Below are 24853 nucleotides of genomic sequence, written 5' to 3'. Positions count from 1 at the left end.
GAATGTTGGAGCGGTCACAGTTGAACACGCCGGCATGGGACTCCGAACGATCCGCGTTTTTGAGCTTCCATTCGAAGTGCCAGAAGAATTAGTGACAGACGCCCTGCGTCCTTACGGAACGGTCCTATCCCACGTGGCTGTAAAATGGGCGAGTTCCAAGACGTATCCTGTCCTCAATGGCGTCAGACAAATACGGATCGAACTCCGAAAATACGTTCCGTCATACTTGTACATCGCCAGTTGTAGGGCGATTGTCATCTACGACGGACAACCAAGGACGTGCTCTGGGTGTGGGAAGGAGGGCCACGTACGTTCTGAGTGTGCTCAACGATGGTTATTACAGCTGCCACGGGATGATCCACCCCTGACGCCGCATCCGACTGTGCTCCCCATGACTTATGTCGCCGCATTACGCGATGACGCGGGCCGCGAGACAGACGCGTACCAGAACACACAGACAGAGGCAGATCGTGGCGAGCCACGGAAGGACGACGTTGCGCTGGACCGCCTGCAGCAGTCACAGGACGCCCTCTCTTCAGTGCCGCTTGCGGCCCCTTCAGATAGGGCACTTAGAGACGTGGATAATACGACGGCGCACGATTCCGACGTCCCCCACGAACAACTGGAGACCATGCTGACCTCTGATTCCGAGGCCCGGAAACGTAAACAGCGATCACCAAAACGCCGGAATAAGCTCCGCCTCACGGTGGAGAACGACGACTCTGTTCTAGCAGACAATTCTGAGACGTTTACGGGTACAGAGCAGACGACCATGGATATAGAAGAACTGCCTAGCGTGGATGCAATGGTGGCCAGCGGGACGGCGACACGACCTACCGCTGACGAAGCTCCAGACACAGCGAAGGAGTTCGACCGACGGCAACAGGCTACAGAGGAGGCTACGGCACCTGCACCGCACGATAACGATGGGACACTAGGGGACTGGTCAGAAGAGCCACCCCCGTGGGGAACACATGATGCCAGAGGAACTGCTTCCACGCACTCTCCCGGTGTAAGACCGGAAGACTGCACGGAATAACGGCAGACCATATGAGGGGACGGTTGGGGACGTAAGTACGACAGCAGCCTATGTATGGAAGAATTAGCGACTGTACGGTACCCTATCTACGTTGAAAGCCATGCAACAAGCTTATCGCATAGGGTCTGTTAACATCAATAGCATTGGGTCGCCGGTAAAAATCAAGATGCTCAGTGACATGATAAAGGCTGCGGATTTAGACATAGCACTATCACAGGAAGTTCGGGTACTTCCCCCCTCGGACTTTCACGGTTACGACATTTACTGTTCCCCGTGTGACGAGAAAGGCGTTGGCACAGCTATACTATTAAAGGAAGTGATACGTGCAGACGAAGTAGAGTATTTGCCTTTTGCCCATGGTACGGCCGTGACCATAGGTGGAATACGTTTGATCAACATATACGTACTTCTTGCTCGGATAAAAGAGACAGATTTTTACGCCCGTTGTTCCAGGGACGATACGATGGTTGCATACTCGGCGGAGATTTTAATTGTGTGCTCGACAGAAAGGACCAACAACCTAACTATACTACTAGCCAAGAACTTAGGGAGCTGGTCAACGGGATGGAATTAGTCGATACATGGGACCTAAAGTATCGCAACCAACCAGGATATACATTTTTTTACTAGCCACTCCGCGGGCCGTTTGGATCGGATCTACGTTTCAAAGGCGTTAGCAATGTCGACGATGTATGTAGGAATACGACCGACAGCGTTTACAGACCACGAGGCATTTATTTGTACGGTTCACCTTGATAGACAGCAGGTATGGAGACGGAGGGGTAATTGGAAGATGAACGTCTCCCACCTGCGAGATGCAGAATGCCGACGCATGGTGGAGGACGCGTGGCATGGCTGCCTCCGTCGACGAAATTCTTTCTGTTCTGTCCTGCAGTGGTGGATCGAGTGCACGAAGCCAGCTTACGAAGGACGTTAATAGGTTACGGGAAGGAGGTTTCTCAATGGCAGCGCACGACCACTGAGTTTTACTTTACGGCTCTCCGGGAAGTGTTAACTCAACAACCTACACCAGAACGCCAGACTGCCGTCCACCGAGTTAAGGCGAAGCTGGTACAACTTACGACGCTGAGGATGACAGGTACAATGATACGTGCGAGGTCGCAGGGTTTCCTGCTCAACGAGGTTCCCTCGATGCATTATGTGATAAAGGAAGGGCGAAGAAGACGAAGGAATTTAATAAATGAGATCGATCTCGGCGATGGCCGTCGTTTTACAACTCAAAGGGGCATAACTCAGGCGTTCACGTATCATTTTAGCAGATTCTGTGAGAGCAACGGGGAGGGCCAGAGGGAGCTGGAAGAGATCCCAGACGCGACGAGTGTGAACGGGAAAGCGGACGGGTTATCTGATATTACGTGTGAAGAGGTGGAGGAAGCGATTACAAGAGGTGGCGGCAACAAGTCCCCAGGTCCAGACGGATTCCCGTTGGAATTTTACCGTGCCTTTGTGACCATTGTGACGCCTATGTGGCTATGCGTGTTTAATGATCTTCTACGGCAAGAAGTACCGGTTTACATTCAATTCACGGAAGGGCTCATGATACCGATACCAAAGCCCCGTGGTGGTAAACTGCCTTGTGATTATCGTCCCTTGACCCTCCTTAATAGTGACTACAAGATCTTCATGCGCATCCTGGTTCAAATGGCTCTGAGTACTATGGGACTTAACATCTATGGTAATCACTCCCCTAGAACTTAGAACTACTTAAACCTAACTAACCTAAGGACATCACACAACACCAAGTCATCACGAGGCAGAGAAAATCCCTGACCCCGCCGGGAATTGAACCCGGGAACCCGGGCGCGGGAAGCGAGAACGCTACCACATGACCACGGGCAGTAGATTTCGAACATGCTTTTGATCGCGTGGATCATGTGTACCTCGCGGCGCTGATGAACAGGATGCGTGTCCCGCCATTATTGACCACTGCTGTGATGCGGCTGTTGCATGTTGCCAGATCAGCGATGGTGGTCAACAGAGGGAGAAGTGAGTATTTTAAGATCTTCAGATCAGTGAGACAGGGTTGCTCCTTGTCGATCCTCCTTTATGCGATCGCCTTACAACCGTACCTGCAGGTCTTCGCCGCCGTCTTACCGGGATCTCCCTACGGCATTTATCATTCAAATGCAGAGCATACGCGGATGACATTGTGTTCCTCGTACGGAATGAGGGGGAGACTCAAGCAGCACTGGATTGCCTACAGACGTATGGGATGGCAGCTGGAAGTGTGGTCAACTACCGAAAATCACAATTCATGCATGTGGGGCGTGGACTAGAACCAGGAACGGAAGGACCCTTACCTGCGGTGCAAACCCTCCGCTGTTTGGGTATCATCTTTCATAAAGAGACAGCGGGAACGGCTGCGGACAACTACCGAAGGCTATTACTCAGAGTCCGTACGGCAGTACGACTAAACGCCCTACGGTCGATGGATATGCTGCAGCGAGTGTTCCTCGTCAGCCTTTAACTCGCGCCCATGATGTGCCACCTGACACACCTTCTCCCCTTGACGCGCACGATGGCTATGCGAATTCAGGCGGCTTTTGGGTACTATGTATGCCTGGGACAACTTTTTAAGGTACAGGCTTACCTTCCCAGAGTGAGAGGGGGGCGTTGGTTTAGTGAACGTGCATCGCATCTTCCTCCAGTCAGTGTCGGCCATATATCGCCACCGTTAACGTATGTGCGCACGTTCATCGTGGAACACAGTTACGTTCGAGAGCGTTTACCGACGTCCCGGCACTCGACATCGAAGGACGTTTACCATCTGCTTCTTCGACAGATCGCCCGGAATAGGGTGGAACGAAAACATACAGCTGTTAACTGCCACGTGGTGTGGCGCACGGTCCACCACCCCCACCTACCTACAACAGCCAGATCAACATGGTACATTGTCGTGAACCGAAAATACCCTACGAATGATAGAAAGTACGCAATACATTTGGCGGATTCGCCCATGTGTCAGCAATGAAGCGTGCTGGATACGGACGACCATCGGCTGGTCTGCGGCGAGGCATTGGCTGTCTGGACTCTCGCAAGAAAGATAATAGCGTTCATGCGACGCACTATCTATACAGCAGTCCCTTCTGACATAGTATTTTTTCCAGAGTAAACGTATTTTCCGCGTCATAAGACGAACGCAGTGGCGTGTATCACAGGTACGACGGTCCATTACATCTATAGAGACGCACGTACGAACGTACTGAACGTCCTGGATTACTGGCAATACTGGCAAGAAGAACACACAAAACTATTAGGGCTACAAAGGTACAAGGATTGGTATGCCAATTTCCTAGTAACGGTTTTCACGGACCCGCCATATACTTGGGGTGTGCCGGGTGCGCAAAGATGAGCGGCAGTGCTGTCGTTGTGAAACCGACCAAGTAACGTGATCGGCTAAGAACACTAAGCGAGTATGCGACCTAGGAAAAGCTAACGCTTGCACGGTTAGCAAATGGATGTACTTCAAATTTTGTTTTCATATCTATAAATACTTTTCTTTAGGGTGCCGGAAGCGGCCCCACTTTGATTTTGTTGTTACTTCACGCTGCGTGGTAGAACGGCAGCGAGGTTCCTTCCAGGACAGTTATCATGTGTCAGGACGTACTTTGTTTATTTTGTGAATAATAAAGGTTTCTGTTCCTCCTACCTTCCTTAATAAAAAAATAATAATAAAACATCCTCACTCCTGACAAGAAAAGTGGTTCCCTAGGTTAAAAAAGAAAGATGGATGAAAAAAAGATGGATAGACTGTGAACCCTAAGGGCCCGGGTTCGATTCGCGGCTAGGTAGGAGATTTTTTTCTCCGTTCGGGGACTGGGTGTTGTGTTGTCCTAATCATCATCATTTCATCCCCATCGACTCGCAAGTCGCCGAAGTGGCGACAAATCGACAGACTTGCACCAGGCGAGCGGTCTACCCGACGGGGGGGCCCTCGCCACACGACGTCTAATTACCAGCTAGGTCTATGACCAAAATGGCATTTAACTAATGCACCACTAACATTACCAACATCGTTATAGCTTATGAGTCGTCCGGAGTCAGTGTTCACGGCAGAATTATCACCAAGAGTGTCACATCGACAGAGATGACTCCTCCCAGCAACGTTACACGCAACTGACGCGGAAGCACGTATTGCAACATTAAAAAGGACACCAGGTGTCTGCGTGAAAAGCGTTCATCACGAGAAATCTCACGAAATCAGCTTGCACGGTTAGCAAAGGATACGTCTAAGCACCAGAAACTAAAATTAACTACGGAATAATCCCATATCATGGAACTGGTCTAAACATTCTCCATCCCTACTAACGTCCGTATTTTCTCATTACAGTTCACACCACTTTGCCACATTTTCCCTTGATATTTAATCGATGTCCCTTTCTCAGCCAGCACCCCCATTGATACTGTGCTCTTGCATTAACACATACTTTTCTAGCTGCTATTCGTCAAATCAAATAAAATTCATTCTAAGCCATCTTGTATATTTCTGCAGGCATTATGCGATGACACTTTCCCATACACTACAGTCTCATCAACACACAGTCGCAGATTGCTGCTGTCAGATCACTTACGTATAAGGAATACAAAAGCGGTCCTATCACACTTCCCTGAGGCTCTCCTAACTGTAGCCTCGTCTCTGCTGAAAACTAGCAGTCGAGGTCAACACAACTGGTGGCTCTTTTTACCCTTCTTCTACACAAGACTCACCGGTGCTTTATTCCAGTCCCTCGTGACTTCGATGTGGAAGAGCGATTGGTGATAAATGCGAGTTAATTAAAGGGACAATAAAATGAAGTATCCGCTGTAAAATTCCATCCAGACCTGGCGAATTACTTGATTTCAACTCCTTCAGCTGATTCAGTACAGCGGAGGTGGCTACTACTACGTCCTCCATACGGGCATCTGAGTGCCTTCAAACGACAATATGTCAATGTAATCTTCCACTGTGGTTGATATCCTGTACGTGAAATTTAAAACTTCGGCTTTCATTTTCCTCTCATTTATTGGCACATCGTATCTGTCAATGAGTGACTCGATTGAAACTCTCGACCCATTTAACGATTAGTTCCAACATAAATCATGTACTGTGTTAGATTTTTCGCTAAGACTTGGCTGTCTAGTTTGTTGTGTGCATCGTACGTCAGTGATCTGATAGACGCATGAATTGCTACTAAATTTGGGTTGTGGACATTTCTGCGCTCTTTTTCGATCACTCTACCCTCCCTCGGCATTTTCCGAGTTGTATTATTCAACCATGGTTGGTGTTTTACATGCTTAATGCATTTATAGGCACTTTTACGATTTGTACAGAAACCAAATGGTAGTTATAAGAGTCGAGGGGCATGGAAGGGAAACAGTCGTTGGTAAGGGAGTGAGACAGGGTAGTAGCCTATCCCCGACGGTAATCAATCTGTGTATCGAGCAAGCAGTAAAGGAAACAAAAGAGCAATTTGAAACAGGAATTAAAATCCATGGAGAAAAAATAAAAACTTGGAACGTTCCCGATGACATTGTAATTCCGTCAGACACAGCAAAGGACCGTGTCTTGAAAGGAGGATATAAGAGGAACATGAACAAAAGCAAAACGAGAATAACGGAAAGTAGACGAATTAAATCAGGGGGTGGTGAGGAAATTAGACTAGGAAATGAGACACTTAAAGTAGTAGATGAGTTTTGCTATTTGGGGCGCAAAATTAATGATGGTCGAAGTAGAGAAGATATAAAATGTAGACCTGGCAATGGCAAGGAAAGGGATTCTGAAGAATAAAAATTCGTCGAGTAGAGATTTAAGTCTCAGGAAGTCTTTCGTGTGGAGTGTATGGAAGTGGAACATAGACGATAAATAGTTTGTACAAGAAGATAGTAGTAGCTTTTAAAATGAGGTGGTACAGAAGAATGCTGAAGATTAGATGTGTACATCATGTGACTAATGCTGAGAAGAGTAATTTGTGGCACAAACTGAGTAGAAGAAGGTTTCATTCTTAGGACATGTTCTGAGGCATCAAGGGATCAGCAATTTAATACTGGAGGGAAGCGTGGAGGGAAAAAATGGTAGAGGGAGACCAAGAGATAAATACACTAAGCATATTCAGAAGGATGTAGGTTGTAGTAGTTACATGGAGATGAAGAAGCTTGCACAGGATCGAGTAGCATGGAAAACTGCATCAAACCAGTCTTGGGACTGAAGACCACAACAAGAACAACACCTCCCTTGGACGATTTACAGTCAGTCTACACTTTACTCAAAATTCCTCTATGTCCATTCAATCGGCACTAAATAATGTATATTAATTATCTGAGTAGGATGCTAACAATTGTACTACTTAATGATCTGTCCAGGTTAAATACTCTCCATATCTTCTTGATGAACTTCAGTTATCATTGGCGCTGCAATGACCTAATGATCGCAAGTATCATATCCCTAATGATACTAACCATAAGATCACACCCAACTTTAGTTTCGACATCTAAAATATTTCCATTGCTTGTGGGTTGTTGAACTAGTCGCTGAAGACAGTTTTCAGAGATTTGCACTGAGCACCGAAAGCAGTGTAGGGGGACTAAAATATGCTGACAGTGACTTGGGTTGCGCTGGGCTTACAAACGCGGACCTGGAAGTTCCAGAGTGGTCGAGCGGGGGGTGAGGAGTATGGAGGCAATTCTTGACAACACTCTACTGGAGCCACCTGGTAGTTGAAGGTGAAGCCAGGAGTATGCAGAGCAGCATTCGCTCCCAACATGTGGACAAACATGATCTATTCGTCACACTGCAAGTTCGACTGGATGAGCAGACACAAGCGGCAAAATCACCTGTCCTTTAAACATTCATTTCTATGATCAGCAGTTCAGTCTCATTACGCTCAAAGCCCCTTTGATTTAAAAAATAAAATGGGCGAATATTTTTCATCAGACTTAAGGGTGGAGTGAGACAAAAAGTGCTGATGGCGACTTGGACTGCACCAGGCCTGCAAAAGTGGAAAGCGGACCTGGGCGTTTTGGAGGGGTTGAGGGGGGAATGGTGCGGAGAACAGAGGCAATTCTTGGCAACGCCGTACTCGAGCCACCTAATAGTCGAAGGTAAGGCTGGGAGTATGCAGAGCAGCATTGGCTCCCAACACGTGCACGAACATGACCTACTTGTCACACAGCAATTATGACTGGATGGAGCTGCAAAATCCCTTGTGCTTCAAACATTCATTGCTATGATCACCAGTTGAATCTCATTTCGCTTAGAGCCGCTCCATTCTTAAAAAAAGAAAATGTGCGTGTTGTGGTTGGCAGGAGAGCCAACACCATGTTACTAGAGGAGGCCGAAATGCACGCGTTTTAGCTCACGCAGGCTGGCGTGAGGTCTGGAACAGGACAACGAAATTAGAATTTAGAAAAACGGACGTAGCTGGTGGAATACTTAACTTTAATCCATTAATGATGAACGTCGCTCTTGACGGTACATGATTCACAATATCAATAATAACTGAATATGGCGCCTTGCTAGGTCGTAGCAAATTACGTAGCTGAAGGTTATGCTAAACTATCGTCTCGGCAAATGAGAGCGTATTTTGTCAGTGAACCATCACTAGCAAAGTCGGTTGTACAACTGGGGCGAGTGCTAGACCTGCCATGTGGTGGCGCTCGGTCTGCAATCACTGATAGTGGCGACACGTGGGTCCGACGTATACTAACGGACCGCGGCCGATTTAAAGGCTACCACGTAGCGAGTGTGGTGTCTGCCGGTGACACCACAGTGCGAATATTTTTCATCAGACTTAAGGGACTTCACAGCTCCTTTCCAGAACTTCGTCCAAGACGGCGCCCCTTCAGAATTTCGACAAAATCACCTTCACTATCATATCGGAAACAGTGGACCTAGGGATGTTCAGAAGTGTGGAAATCTTGCGTACAGACGTATGACACTAGTTACACCCAGTCACCTGAGCACTTTCGAAGTCTGTGAGTTCCATGGAGCGTCCCATTTTCCTCTCTCACGATTTCTAATTACTACTGAGGTCGCTGATATGGAGTACCTGGTTGTAGGTGGAAGTAAAAACGTATATTTTTGGTGGTGTCTGGATATGTTTGGCAACATAGTGTAACATATGTACTGAATGTAGCACTATTTTCATCAGATGATGGTTTTAGCTTGTGTGTCATCGATGGGTCTGTAGGACACACAGATGGTCAGATCTTAGTTGCTACATATCACTTTGTGTTATTCCATGCCTGGTATCTAAAGGAAACAAAAAAATAAATCTAAAGTACGTAGAAACTAAAAATAAAAACAGAAAAGGACATACTCTGCCAGACACCTTGAAAGACGACGTCGGTTTTGATCCAGTGATGTCATGTACTAAATGGTGGATAGTGGATGTACCGATAATGGTTTCAGTGTCATCGGGCAATATATAGCTTAGCGCCATAGCTAATAGGGTGCCATCTGACTGTATCCTATAACAATGAATACTCACAGCCAGAAGGTTCAGAGTGGTACAAACGTTTTAAGCAAGCAGACAATGATGTCACAGAGACACACTTGTTCTTCCTGCAGCCAACTGAGTGAATTTGGAAGGGGTCAAATTGTGGGCTTTTGAGTGGCGGGATTGTCCTTGTAGAGAACTGCCACATAAGTTGGACGTACGGCATCAGTTGCTTTCGATTCAGATATCGGTAGTCAGCTGAATATTCTCACACTCATAAATGAAGTCATGGATGGCTATGCAGCACAGACGCCCGTCTGGATCGTAGTATTTTAAGGGCAGCAGTGGTGGATCGTACAGCCACCACACTACAGATAAGAGGTCTTGTGAGCCCATATGTGTCAACACGTACTGTTGTGAACTGTTTATTAGCAGTGGGGCTGCAGCCATGCACACCTCTAGCCCATCTTCCATTTGTGAACACGATCGACATGCATATGCATGACCCGACGGGTGCTGTCAGAGGATCGTTTGGAGCAGGGAATGGCGCATTGTGGTCTCCAGCGATGAAAGTGGATTATGCCTGCGTGCAAGTGTTGGTTAGTTGTGCATACAATATAGATCTTGTGAGTGCTACATTGTAGAGTGAATTCCTCCAAGACACTCTGGTCCTACCCCAGATGTTATGGTCTAGGTTGTGACAAGCTGCAGTTCTCGTTCACCTTAGGCGTTTCTGAAAGGGACGCTACTCAGCACTCAGTATTACCAGAATGTTGTTAGACCTTTTCTTTTTCCATTCTTGCATCAGGAATATGATGTGTTATTCCAACAGGACAATGCACACCAGCATGCTGCCTGTAAATCTCAATATGCTCAGTTCTGTATTCTGCCCACTCATCTAACATAGGGTGCCTAGGAAAGCTGCTTCCTCGGATCGCTAGACAATAATTCAACCAAATCGTATTAATGGAGTTCATTATAAAACTTAACGAGATATTGACGTAGTGCAAGCAAGGGGCGACAGATGAACATAAGCAAGCTCTTCAGTACACACAATTCGTAATACAAGTGAACGAATACAGTTTTTAAGTCACTGCTCTAGCGTTTGTAGGTCGGCTCAAGTTCAACTCAGGCCACAGCCAGGCGGAGCAGCGCTTGTATTCTCCTCGTGTAGAGGGCACTCTTGTATCAGTGCCGTACGTCCGTCAGCGTGCCGTTGGCTGACGCCGCCTCACAGCCGTAACGTTGCTGGCCGATGTGCCGGCGCTTCATATTACTCCGAAACGCTCTGTAAGACACGGAGCAACTTCCCTTCCGGCATAATACCCAGGCAGATCTCCTAGGGAGCAAGTGTGGGACATGATGGGACACAAAGTGAATTATGAGACTCGTCAACTAACAACTCTTACAGAACTACACGAAAAGGTCGAGCTGATGTGGCATAACATACCCCAAGACAGTATTCGCCATCTGTTCAGTTGACTGGACGCAAGAGTCAACACCTACATTGGTGCTGTGGAGGCTGAACCATGTACAAATGTGGGTGTTTCACCGTGGTCGATACCTGATACCACAGAACTGCCTGTGCTATCAATCTTTAAGTGTAATCATTTCATGTACTCCATATGCACTGTTGCAACAGTAAAGCTTGAACGAAATGGAAACTTCTTAAGTGGTGCACTATTTTTTCCCGTAGTGTATTATAACAGTGATATATTATGAGAGGACGTTACCGTGTATGACGTCATTTCTTTGGGACTACAGGTTCCGTAGAAAGTGGTAAAGAACATCTGAGTGCTCTGAGAACACAAGGGGACTGGGGCTAACTGGGCCACTTTAAAATGACAACTGCATATCGCGTTACGTCTTTATCATAGTGCTTTAACATTGCATGAAAAAGTGAGTAGGCAGCAAATAAACAGGATCTCTTCAAATCATTATGCACAGATTTCGCATAATATAAAACAAACTAGGCAATAACTTGTCTTAAAGTAAGAATAAATGGCAGTTACTCAATTTTGAAGAAAAGTTATGGCACTGAGTGCCGAAACTGAACGCTGTTCACTCTATGAATCCAAAGAGGGAGGTAGAAACAAAAAAACTGGTAAGTAAATTGTTACCAGGCTCCTATTTCAAAATTCGTAATGCACTGCCAGACAAAAATTTGACTTACTTCCAGGACGAAATTCAGTCATCAGTTGCAAATATATTTTGTGGTGCTGTACAGGTTTCGATAAATTAATTTGTCATCTTTAGATGCATACAAAATTATGCATGCCATAGACCTCGGCTATATATTTATGTGAAGCATAAAATGTGTTTAAAATAATCACACATAATATGAACATTTCTAGGCATACCACGGCAGTATGCTTCTGTGAAGGAGATATTGACATCTGCTAAACACATATTAAGTACGTTTCTGTAATATTAAAGTTTTAAACATGGCTGCGTGGTCAGCGACCGTTTTCGAAGTAAAAGTAAAGCAATAAAACCCCTCGGTCGCAAATATTAAGTCTTTTGACCTAGTTTTGGCACTACTAAGAGTGCCTTCATCAGAAGTAAAACATTCAAACTGGCCTATAACGTAAGTACAAAAATTATGAGACTTTTTTTTGTATAAGTGTCAGTACTGACTAAAATTACAAGAAAGAAATAGTACTTACATGTTATGTATAAAATAAATATTAAGCGATAAAGCTGTAGTCACAAAATCTTTGAAGTTGTATTTTTCTGTAATATACTTTTTATGCTTCACATAAATGTAGTCAAGGTCTAACGATGTATAATATCACTAATTTTGTAGGCTTCTGAAGATGACAAATTGATTTGTCGAAGACGGTAAAGCGTAATAAAACTTATTAGCAACTGATGGCTGAATTTTATCCTGAAAAAATAATACTACATTGCTGAAAATTACAATCACAAATAAAATAGAAGAGAAAGTGATGCATCAAGAAGACTTGGTGCGATTTCAATATAACTTTATACACATACACATCATCAACAGGTATGTAATAAGTTGGAAGTGCAGTTCTCTGTGCGTGGCAGAATGGCTGGGGAGTGTGTAGTACTGTTGTTCAATTTCTAGCATTGTTTCCAGGCCTTATAAGGTAGAAAAGTGGAGTAAACAGCGTCCTCTGTTGAGCGAACTCTGAATGAGATGATGATGTCGAGTATTCATGTGAAACAGCATTATTGGCAACTGAGGGGTTTTAAAGAAGCTTTATTGCGAGTCTTCACTTGCCTGGCTGCTCGAATCCTACAATATCCAGCTTTTGGGCCATTAGAATACGATGGGGGCCCGTGTTGAACTGCATGGGGGCATCAGGGCAGGCATTCCCGTCATCATGGATCAAATCGACGATGTCAGACCACAAGGAGGTAGCATCGCTGAATGAACACAGTTTTAACCTGCCTGGACGTTTCATATCAGCCCGTAATCCACCCAGGCTGTGGCTAAGCCATGTCTCTGCAATATCCTTTCTTCCAGGAGTGCTAGCTGGTCTTGCAAGTTTTGCTGGAGAGCGTCTGTGAAGTTTGGAAGGCAGGAGACGAGGTACTGGCGGAAGTAAAGCTATGAAGACGGGTTGTGGGTTGTGCTCAGGTACCTGAGACCATAGAGCTCTTGTCAGCAAAAGACAAAGTTTTTTTTTAATGTGTGAAATCTTATGGGACTTAATTGCTAAGGACATCAGTCCCTAAGCTTACACACTACTTAACCTAAGTTATCCTAAGGACAAATACATACCCATGCCCGAGGGACGACTCGAACCTCCGCTGGGACCAGCCGCACAGTCCATGACTGCAGCGCCTTAGACCACACGGCTAATCCCGCGCGGCAGACAAAGTTTCTGAGTTCGAGTCTCGACCTGGCACACAGGTTTAATCTGACAGGAAATTTCAACACCGGCATTTCACTGAGTGTAATGAAATATCCATTTTCGTAACTGGTCATAACCTATATGCTGAATCACGAGAAAATGGAGAATCAAAGGTATGACACTCAAACTTAAAACTGAACAAGTTCCACTGTGAAGGTGTAAAACGTGCACGTATAGAGACAGAACTCACTGTAGGCGAGAGACCGTGGTGTCACCAGTTGTGGGGGTGGTGTGGGCGGTTGTCGTCGGCGCAGTTGCGACAGGAGTCCTGCTGTGGTCGCCGTGGTCGCTGTGCGGCAGAGTGCTGGCTGCCAGTGTGCTCTCTGGGGTGGCTGGAACACTGTACAGAGACAAGCAGTGAGTGGAGGTGTACTCACGTGGAGGGCAGGTAGCAGCCTCCCATACACAGTGCTACTGAGGGCTTGTCCAAACACAAAAAAATACAACATATGGTGTGAACGACAATAGTCGCTCCACTAAGATGTACCATTGAGGTACAAGAAATCATTATATGACATTTTTGGCTGGGAGGCCCCATCTGGGGAAGTTCAGCCGCCGAGTGCAAGTCTTATTTCAGTCGACGCCTCATTGGGCGACTTGTGTGCTGGTGATGAGGATGGTGATGAGGGCAACACAACATCCAGTCCACAAGTGGGGAAAATGTCCATCCCTGCCGGGAATTAAACCTGGGCCCACTGCATTGGAGGCATGCAAGGTACCACTGAGCTAAGCAGTTGAACACCATTGAGGTAACAATTCACACATATTTCCTCCTGAATTTCGCATATCACCAGCTTAGCGTATCAGACCACAGTATGTAGGAAATAAACCACAGATAAACGGTATACGCAAAGGCCTATACTTATGCTGCACTGATATAGCAACTACTGGGCAGCAAAGTTTGAATACATATCTACAACATGAGTAATATTACAATGGCTGTAGCCTTTAAATATACTTCATGTGATACTATCAAACAATGGAAAATGTAGGATGGAATGTAACACTTTCATGAGACGGGAAGTAGCTACTCACCATATAGCAGAGATGCTGAATCACAGATACGCACTACAAAAAGACTCTCACAATTAAAGCTTTCGGCCATTGACTTTTGTCAACAATAGACACACATATGCATACACACACAGTCATGCAAACGCAACTCACAAACACGACTGCAGCCTCAGGCAGTCTCCCTGCCCATGGCCTCCTCCTTTCCCCCACCCAGTCGCCACTCCCATCATGCACTGGTGCTGCCGCTGCCAGTGTGACCTCAGATGCGTGAGACTGCAGTCGTGTTTGTGAGTTGCGTTTGCGTGACTGTGTGTGTATGTGTATGTGTGTCTGTTCTTGACGAAAGCCAATGGCCAAAAGCCTTAATTGAGAGAGTGTTTTTGTAGTGCGTATCTATGACTCAGCATCGCTGCTATGTGGTGAGTAGCTACTTTCCTTCTCATGATATTGTTAATGTGATACTGTGATCAACCAATGGTCTATGTCGGTTCTGCGTTAGACACCTGGCTGTTAGAGACACGGATGTTAAACAAGGCAGAGAACTTCTTGTATGAAGCTATTCTTACGAAAAAGAAAGAAACAGAATTGATTTACGCTGCCCAACGAGAACTCTCACTAAGCAGGTGAACATTGAACATCAAATGACTGTTAAGTCGAATGAGTATTTGAGGAACTTCAGTAAGGTAAGCTGAAACTGCGCATGCCTGGTAACTGGCAAGAGGGTGTCACTCTGCTGAAATTAAAAATTCTGTTTCGTTATTGTATTCAGTGTACTCATTCTATCAGACTGTGATTGAGGGATTTCCTGGTGGAGGAAGGAGTCAATATGGTAGAAATTAATGAGAAACAGGTTACGCAATACAACTGTCAAAGCACATTTCAGTAAGGACACATGAAACAATAATTGCACATAAGAAATCCTTAAAGTAATCTGTGAACTTTGGCAGTGAAGAGGAGATAGACGCTAATGTCTGTGACGTGAAGTACAACCACTGAAGAAAGTGTGTATGGGTGTGTGTGTGATTTTTTTCCATTACTTAATGTAGTGAAATGTCGTGTGGCTAGGGTCTCTCATTGTGTGGACCAGTCGCCTGGTGTAAGTCTTCTTAGTTGACGCCACTTTGGCGACTTGAGCGTCCATGGGGATCAGGTGATGATATTGATGATGAAAACACAATACCCAATCCTTTAGCGGAGGAAATCTCCGACGAAGCCAGGAATCGAACCCAGGCCCTTAGCATGGCATTCTGACGCAATGACTCCTCAGCTATTGAGGCGGACAAATAATGTAGGAAAATTGGGCTATGAATTTACGAATGACACGAAGTCGAGGATATGATAATCGGACGTTCTACGAGACATTGATGTTATGATAACCGGATGGACTCCTACTGTGCATTAGTGTGTGATGCCTGAGGCTGTGGTGAAATTGATGGTTAGGAATACCAACACAGATTCTATTTAATTTATTAAGTGCTTCCCTGACCAACACTTCTGAATACTGCAAGTATAATAACGTCTACAGGTAATGTGTTTGTCTACCAACTCAGAGTCGTCACCTTTGAAAAGTGTCTGAACACACACATCTGCTGCATGTCGCATTGGGTGGCACTTTGGCCAGTACGACCGTTGCGCCTCTGAAACGAAGCTGCCTGCTGTTGAGTGACCACAGGAGGTACTCACTCCATCAGCTTTCAACCAATAGCTACCATCGACGGCGTCTACGCCGCCGGATTACATTGTTTCTATTCCTGGACTTGATGATTTTCCATGTCTGCATCGTCAACAGCAGCGTTCGGAGTTGTGAATCCTGGTTTATCTCTTTGCATGCACAGGAAATGCTTGGTGGCCCTGATCATCAGAAAGGATCTGGTTATGCTTCAGAAAACGTTTGGTGTGGCCTACCTATGACCAGTTAATCGCTTAAGGTGGAATCTATGTACCAAACGTTCAGCGAAAGAGTCGATAGTCCACCCCCTGAAAAAGTGAAGTCAAATAGTGTGTTCAAATTTGACCATATTGCAGTGAGGAATCAGTAGGAAATCAGAAAATATTTATTCTTTGCTCATAGACGCTAGTTGATGTACAGAATTTCAGCCAGATATACTCATGGGTCCAAAAACATTTGATCCGGGATACTGCAAACCTTTCAGGTAGGACAATCTGAATTTCAAGTACATTTACCAAACTCATGACGGAACCGACATGCCATTTGCTGAAATGTTGGGATTGATGAGATAACTCGCAATATGATTTTCTGATTATTGATAAAACGAAGAAACTGAATGAGTGGCGATATAGACAAAACTTGGACGAGATTCTGTATAAAAGCTAGTGTACCAAACTGTAATCGTGTCGGTATACTGTAGGCTATGTTCAAGTTTGCATGGCTGCAGTGTGCTCATCAACAGAAAAATCGAGACCTTCAGTGTCAGATTAGGATAACTGAATCAAGGCAGCAGCTCTGAAAGGGGAATCCCAGCCGAATGACAGGCTCCACTCAACTGAGCAAACACTCAGCAAAAGGTTAGAGGTATTGGCGGACATTATCAGCTACAACAGTTGAATTCAATGGCAGAACCCCACAGTAAGTAAGTTGCATTCTGTCTCGAAGTTTGATCAGTAGGCAGCAGGATACCAACAAAACACATGGTCCTACAGGTGTTGAAAGATACTCGCGAGAAATTGCGTCTCCCGGTATAGCTGGATAGTGAAAAGCGTCTCTCTGAAACGTTTAGACCCGTAACCGGAAATATTTAACAGTGCTTAGTGGTGGTGGCGAATGGTGGTACTGGTAGTAGTAGAAGAAGAAAGAGAAGTAGAAGAAGAAGAAGAAGAGGAAGAGGAAGAGGAAGAGGAAGAGGAAGAGGAAGAGGAAGAAGGCGTGGACAGTCGAAATCATCCCTGTATTTAGGGAAAGCTACATATAAGCTTAACGAAGAACACCTTAAAGACAAGGGTGTGTGAATGGACATCTGGTTTAGTGGACCTAAAACCATCAAACCTTTAAAAGTATTTTCTGAAAGAAAAATATTGCTGACATATTACGTATGACTACTGTACAAAAGTGAACACCCAAAGAAGATTATTAAAAATCAGAAACATTAGGATATACATTAACATTATTAGACCAATGTTAAGCAGCGAATTTCGCGTAGGCCATGCCTTTGACATTCAGCATAAAATGCTGAACACATTACCTCTGAAGGCAGAGACAGGGAGTGACGTGGTGCAGGCGTTTGAACAATTACTTCAGAACTATAGGAATTGGTGTCCAGACAAACTGCAGAATGATCACACAGGTGAATATTACTATAAGGACATCAAGCTGGTAATGGAGCGATAAGGGATAAACCACTATTCAACATTCCCCCACATGAAAGCGAGTGTTGCAGAGCGTATGAGCAGAACCAAGGGCCTTGCCTCAGTGGCAACCCCAGATCCCGTAAGACCAACGAAGTTTACAGAAGCTCTCCTGCGAACCTTGCAGAGTCTCGGTCGGGCACACAGTTTTAATCTGCCAGGAAGTTTCATAGCAGCACACACTCCGCTGCAGAGTGAAAATCTCATTCTGGAAACATCCCCCAGGCTGTGGCTACGCCATGTCTCCGCTATATCCTTTCTTTCAGGAGTGCTAGTTCTGCAAGGTTCGCAGGAGAGCTTCTGTAAAGTTTGGAAGGTAGGAGGCGAGGTACTGGCAGAAGTAAAGCTGTGAGTACCGGGCGTGAGTCGTGCTTCGGTAGCTCAGATGGTAGAGCGCTTGCCCGCGAAAGGCAAAGGTCCCGAGTTCGAGACTCGGTCGGGCACACAGTTTTAATCTGCCAGGAAGTTTCATATCAGCGCACACTCCGCTGCAGAGTGGAAGTCTCATTCTGGAATGTTATGTGTTCTATTCTCTGTTTGCTGGTGCACTCATCTCACGTGTCCAGGTTGACCAACTTTTGTTGGAGGTAGCGACTAATAAATTCCTTTTGACTGATTCAGAGGCAGTTAACTCTGAACGTTATTAGAAACACTGTAGACGTCCACATATATCTTCATTTTATAAAAGTTATGCATGATCCTTTATATTTTTCCTCCTCCTCTTTGTGCAGATTATATGGAGTAGATTCTGGGTGGTAGACTCGCACATGTAGCAGCAGCAGGCCCACTGACGATGGTGCAGCTGTATCTGGCTGTGCAGCAGCCCTGCCTACCATATGTGTTCCAGCAGTTCTCCCGCCACCCATGATGCAGCCTGGCCTGATGAGAGACACTGCTAATTTTGAATGTACGTAGAAACAATATAGACCCCTACATACTCTGTTTTTTGAAATTATGTATGATAATTAATATTGGTTCCTCCTTCTGTCTTTGTATGTGCTATGTAGGAGAGGTAGTGTGGTGGACATGTGCGTCAAACAGGTGCTGGTCGACCCATGCTGATCGAGCATGCTCCACAGCCGCCCATGACGTACCCATAGCACCAGCAAGAGCAGCAGCATCAGTAGTAGCTGGTCACTGCAGCAGCAGCCTGCCCCATTGATGACTGTGGTGATGTACTTATGGCTGACCACGAGGCAGAGGCATTCCAGACATTGTGTCATCTGTGGTACAGCACTGGCTGTCAAAGTTCCAGACCTGCCTGTGGCACTGCTATTCAGTTCTGGCCTGTTTGCCATGATCTGTAAACTGCTCTCCACGACCTTGCCCATATCGCAAGAGAGGTGAACTGTTGTGGTATCATGGGGTGAGTTGGTCGCAGACTAATTCAGAACTTTTATTAAGAGTTTTATGTTCGGCCTTTTTCCTGAGATGCAGGGAAGAGGGTTTGGTGAGGCACACTGCCATATACTCCACCTTAATTTTTACTCACATGTTTTTGATCCAGGTATTGGAGGTCCAGTTACATCTCTCTTCCAAAAGATGTCACTGCAAAACATGCTCATACAATAGCAACAACTATGACGTGGGAGCCGTGACTTGGCGGAATCGGAGTGGCATCCATAACGAAGAGGCTACAAGTGTGAGCAGGCTGAGCCACTGTCACTAGCCATCCCGTATTGCAGCCGCATAGAGCGCTCGACGTACACCTGCTGAACACATAGCTCAGTGGCCATGATGGCTGGGTCCACCAGATTCCATGGGACCACTATTGGAGTCAGACAGAAACATGCAATTCAACTGCTATGATACCCATGATGTAGTACTGATTTAAACTAATATGCCAGATGATGTGGAACAGTGACATACACATGCTCACAGAATTATTCAAGACGTTCTGGAATGTACACATGAGCATATGCTTTTTGGATACCGCCTTCCACTTGATGGCACCTGGGCTTCTGTGGGATGCAATGTTAAGGAAGATGTTTGTCAACATTGTTCTGCTGACCTGATATGTTGCTCTTCTTAAAATGTGGGATTCACTGGGGATTTGCCAATTCATGGCAAGATACACTAGGGTGAATAACCCATAAATAAGTAAGGAGGAGTACAGGCCATCTGGCAATTTAAATTACAACCTTTACCTGGTTGTCAAGCATCCATATGAACAGTCCATGTAATGAAGTATACCTTTTGAAGGGTTCTAGTCGCTGTCCAAGAAGAAAATCGACAGTTTGAAGCATGAGATCCATGAAGCTGAGGATTGTGGTGAGGGGTATGGTCTAAGGGTAGAGCTGGAATATCCCACCAATATTCATGAAGAGCACAATGTCTTGTTTCGATGTTTCTTCACCAGCTGGTGTTTGTCCATGTTTCCCCTGTATACAGCGTAAACAGAACAGAAACCATTAACGAAATACCAAATATATCGAAAGAACTGTATGTATTGTACACAGAAAGAGCTGATTCATTGAAATGTAAAAATACTAAAAGAAATGCTGGATATATTGAATGTAGTGATTATATGGGAAGTTTAGTAACCAGGTTGCATCATTAATGCAGGTGACAGTCAAAAGTCTTCAAAAAAGCCAATATATATATATATATATATATATATATATATATATATATATATATATATATATATATATGGAAAATATTGTTGATAAACTAGAAGAAATAATAAAAGAAGAATCATGCAGAAGGCCTAATATCCGAGTCCTTGGATATGAAAGAAGAGCCTGCTTATGGCTCTCTTGATATTGAAAGCTCTGTTTCTTTTATCAGCGCAGTTTGGGCTTCCACTTCTTGTGAACGGTGTAAACTCCCCACATTTTACAGGATTTTCGAATATGGTGGAGTCCTGTAAGCTGGCCAATTCTATGGAGATGCGGGTTTTGGGAACTATTAATGTTAAGATCTGTATTGGTGTTTTTATGGTGAAATTCACAGTTAAGATAGAATATAATTTCTCTGTGTCAGCTATCAAAGGTTGTCAATCCGTAAATCTGGATTAGTTCCTCAGTGGAGTCAAGGAAAGTTTTATTTTGAGTTTGCAGACCAGAAATTCTTTAGTTTTGTAAGCATATGGTGAATCGAAGAGCAGTTCAGTCAACACCGATTTTCCAGATTATGACTTTTAACACTCCAGCTGAATAAACAGATAGTGGGTTTATGTGTAGGATTTAGGGGGATGTGCTTATTGACAGACTAGATGAGGTTAGAGGAGCATTATTGAGTTTACAGGCAATATTCTCGCAAAGCATTGCCAAACAGACTGCCCCCACCTAAGGCGCGTTCAGATGAGATGCTATGGAAGCGTGTTAGAAAGCAATCCAATTCCCCATACTGCCCCCCCCCCCCAACCTGTATGTTTATGGTGCCTAAGCCACATGGCAGGGTGATACCAGATATTTACTATCAGGCCCTGAATGAGAAAGTAGTTCTTCAATCTTTAACCATTCCTTATTTTCAGTCGTGCTTCTCATAGATACAAGGGGCAAAGGTCGTCACTACCTTTGACCTACACGAAGCCTCTTATTAAATTCCGCTGGCTGAGGAATCTAAGCATGCCACAGCCTGTGCAACGGTTTACTCACTGTTAGATTTGAATACAGTCCGATTTGGGTTGTCTACAGTACCTGGCGCTGACTGGTATACTAGATAAGATTTTTCTGACCTTAAATCTCGCTCTGTCTATCATTATTTTGATTATTTGGTGATCTTCAGTGAGAAGTTTCAGAACAAGTAGGCCACATCATGCAGATGCTTCAGCTGCTGCCTAGGACAGTGTTTTTGGTTAAAATTTCCAAAGCTACTTTGCCCAACCAGAAATCTCATTCATAGTTCGTATTGTTTGTGATCAAGATATTACAGTCAATCAGAGTTGGAGAAAGGCTACTTATTCTTATCCCAGAGCTTCAGATTTACAAGCAGTGGCCCGTTTTGTTGGGATGATAAATTACTTCCATAAATTTGTTCCTCTAAATTTTCTCAACCAGTTGAGTTCCCCAAGCATCTCCCTACCATTTGCATGTTGCCTGAAACTACCAGTAACAAACCTAGCAACCCACCTCTGAACTGCTTCGATGTCTTTCTTTAATCCGACCTGGTTCGGATCACAATCACTCGAGCAGTACTCCAGAATAGATGGCACCAGTGTCCTACATGTGGTCTCCTTTACAGACGTACCACACTTTCCTAGAATTTTGTTCAAACTGACTCCACCACGTCAGGAGTTGTGGCCGTCGTTTTGTAGGAAGGGGTAGTCAAGAGACAATCTGTAGCATATGCTTCATGTAGATTTCTCCAGTGGTAAGCCATCTATTCTGTAAATGAGCTGTATCCACTGCCAGTTCTATTCACGCTCTCGAGAAATGTGATCAAAAGTATCCGGACAACCCAAAAAACTTACGTTTTTCATATTAAGTGGATTGTGCTGCCATATCAGTGAAATCAGGAGTCATTAGACGCCATGAGAGAGCAGAATGGGGCGCTCCACGGACCTCACGGACTTCGAATGTAGTCAGGTGATTTGGTGTCACTTGTGCCATACGTCTGTAGGCGAGGTTTAAACACTCCTAAACATATCTAAGTGCACTGTTTCGAAGTGATAGTAAAGTGGAAACGTGAAGGGACACGTACTGCACAAAACTGTACAGGCCGACCTCGTCTTTTCACTGACGGAGACTTCCGATAGCTGAAGAGGGTCATGATGTGTAATAGGCAGATCAGACCATCACACAGAAATTGCAAATTGCATGAGGATCCACTGGAAATACTATGACAGTTAGGAGAGAGTTGACAGAACTTGGATATCACAGTCTAGCGACTGCTCACGAGCCTCACATCACGCCTGTAAATGCCAAATGACGCCTCGCTTGGTGTAAGCAGCGTAAAAATTGGACGACTGTACAGCGGAAAAACGTGTGGAGTGACGAGTCACGATACACAATGTGGCAATCCGATGGCAGGGTGTGGGTCCGTCAAATGACAGGCGAACGTGATCTGCCAACGTGTGTAGTAGCAACAGTTAAATTCGGAGGCAGTTCTGTTATGTTCTGGTCATGTTTTTCATGGAGGGGCTTGCACCCCTTGTTGCTTCACCTGGGAATAACTCAGCACAGGTCTACACTGATGCTTTGAGCACCCGCTTGCTTCCCACTGTTTAAGACTAATGCAGGGATGGCGTCTGCATCTTTCAACACGATCGAGCACCTGTTCATAATGCACGGCCTGTGGCTGAGTGGTTACACAACAATAACATCCCTGTAATGGAGTGGCCTGCACAGAATCCTTTAAAAACACCTTTGCGATGTTTTGGAACGCCGGATTGGTGCCAGGCTTCGCCGAACGAGATCGATACCTCTCCTCAGTGCAGCACTCAGTGAAGAATGGGCTGCCATTACTCAAGAAACCTTCCAGCTCCTGATTGAACGTATGCCTCCGAGAGTGGAAACTGTGATCAAGGCTAAGGGTGGTACAACACATTGAATTCCAGCATTATCGATGGAGGGTGCCCCGAACTTGAAGTCATTTTCAGCAAGGTGTCTGGATACTTTTGATCACATACCGTAAGCGTAAAAGAACGGACCCTGAAAATTACAGACGATTAACTCTAACATCAGTTGGCTGTTACAGATTTCGGTGAAGCGTCTGACACAGTGTCACACTAGCGACTGTTAAAGAAAGTACAAGTATGAGGGATGGGTTCCTAGGTATTTGAGTCACTTGAAGACTTCTTAAGAAAGAACCCAGTACGTTGTCCCCGACGGCGAGTTTGAGGCTGTGATATTGTTAGGAGTGTCACAGAGAAGCGTAATAAGGCCGCTGTTATTTTCTATGTACATAAAAGACCTGTCAGACAGGGTAAGCTGCAGTCCACGGCTGTTTGCTGATGATGCTGTGGCGTAAAGGAAGGCGCCGACGTTGAGTGACTGTAGGAGGAGACAGGAAGACTTAGACAAAATTTCTAGTTGGTGTGATGAATAGCAGCTGGCTCTAAATGTAGAAACACGTAAGTTAATGTAGATGAGTAGGAAAACCAAACCCATAAAGTTCGAATATAGTACTAGCAGTGTTCTGCTTGGCATGGTTACGTCGATTAAATATCTAGGGGTAACGTTGCAAAGCAATATGAAGTCGAATGAGCATGTAAAGAGTGTAGTATGGAAGGTGGATGGTCGACTTTAGTTTATTTAGCGAATTCTAGGAGAATGTGGTTCATGTGTAAAGGAGGAGTCTAGTGCGACCCATAGTTGAATACTGTTCCAGTTTTTGGGGTCCAAACCAGGTCAGATTAAAAGAGGACGTCGAAGCAATTCAAAAACGGTCTGCTAGATCTGGTAGGCTCAAACAACATGCAAGTGTTACAGTGTTGCAAATGGGAGTCACTGTGAGGTAACGCGACGTTCTTTCCGAGGAGCACTAGCGTGAAAAATTAAGAGAACCGATATTTGATGCTGACTGCAGAGTTATTCTATAGCTGACAACGTACATTTCACGAAGAACCGTGAAGACAAGAACAGAGAAAGCAGGGCTCATACGGAGTCACATACACAGTCGTTTCTCCCTCGCTTTGTTTGCGAGTGGAACAGAAGAGAACCCGACTGGTAGTGGTACAGTGTACCCTCCGCCACGTACCATTCGGTGGCTTGCGCAGTATGTGAATAGGTGTAGATAATTATTTGATGTCATTCCTTCCACGCCTTTAGTAGCTGGGGAGTATATGGTCAAGCCAAAATAGTGACTGCATGATTATTCTAAAATTTTGGTATACCTTATTTTACAGCCTCTGCCGTAAAATATCTAGTAGTAACTATCCCCAGCGACCATAAGTGGAATGACCACATAAAACAGGTGGTGGGAAAAGCAAATACCAGATACATAGGGGAATCTTAAGAAAATGTAACCCTTCCACGAAAGAAGTGGCTTATAAGGCGCTTGTTCGCCCTGTTCTTGAGTATTGTTCATATATCTGGGATCCCTGTCAGGTAGACTGGATAGAGGAGGTAGGTACGATCCAACTAAGAGCGCCGCGTTTCGTTACGGGATGGTTTAGAGGGCGAGAGAGCGTTACGGAGATGCTAAACAAACTCCACTGTGAGACGTTACAA

The 24853-nt window shown here is 45.1% G+C and overlaps 1 protein-coding gene across 1 annotated transcript in view; it reads right to left on the bottom strand.

The window, feature by feature from the left end:
* LOC124720322 (poly [ADP-ribose] polymerase tankyrase-1-like) overlaps positions 1-24853 on the bottom strand; it is an 85767-nt gene that overhangs the window by 11496 nt on the left and 49418 nt on the right. Inside the window, exon 5 of the mRNA XM_047245633.1 lies at positions 13549-13698. Coding sequence (XP_047101589.1) covers positions 13549-13698 — 150 coding nt within the window. The remainder of the gene's footprint in view (positions 1-13548; positions 13699-24853) is intronic.

This window comes from Schistocerca piceifrons, chromosome 11 (assembly GCF_021461385.2).
Source record: "Schistocerca piceifrons isolate TAMUIC-IGC-003096 chromosome 11, iqSchPice1.1, whole genome shotgun sequence".
Lineage (NCBI taxonomy): Eukaryota > Metazoa > Arthropoda > Insecta > Orthoptera > Acrididae > Schistocerca > Schistocerca piceifrons.
This window is presented reverse-complemented; position numbering and strand designations above follow the sequence as displayed.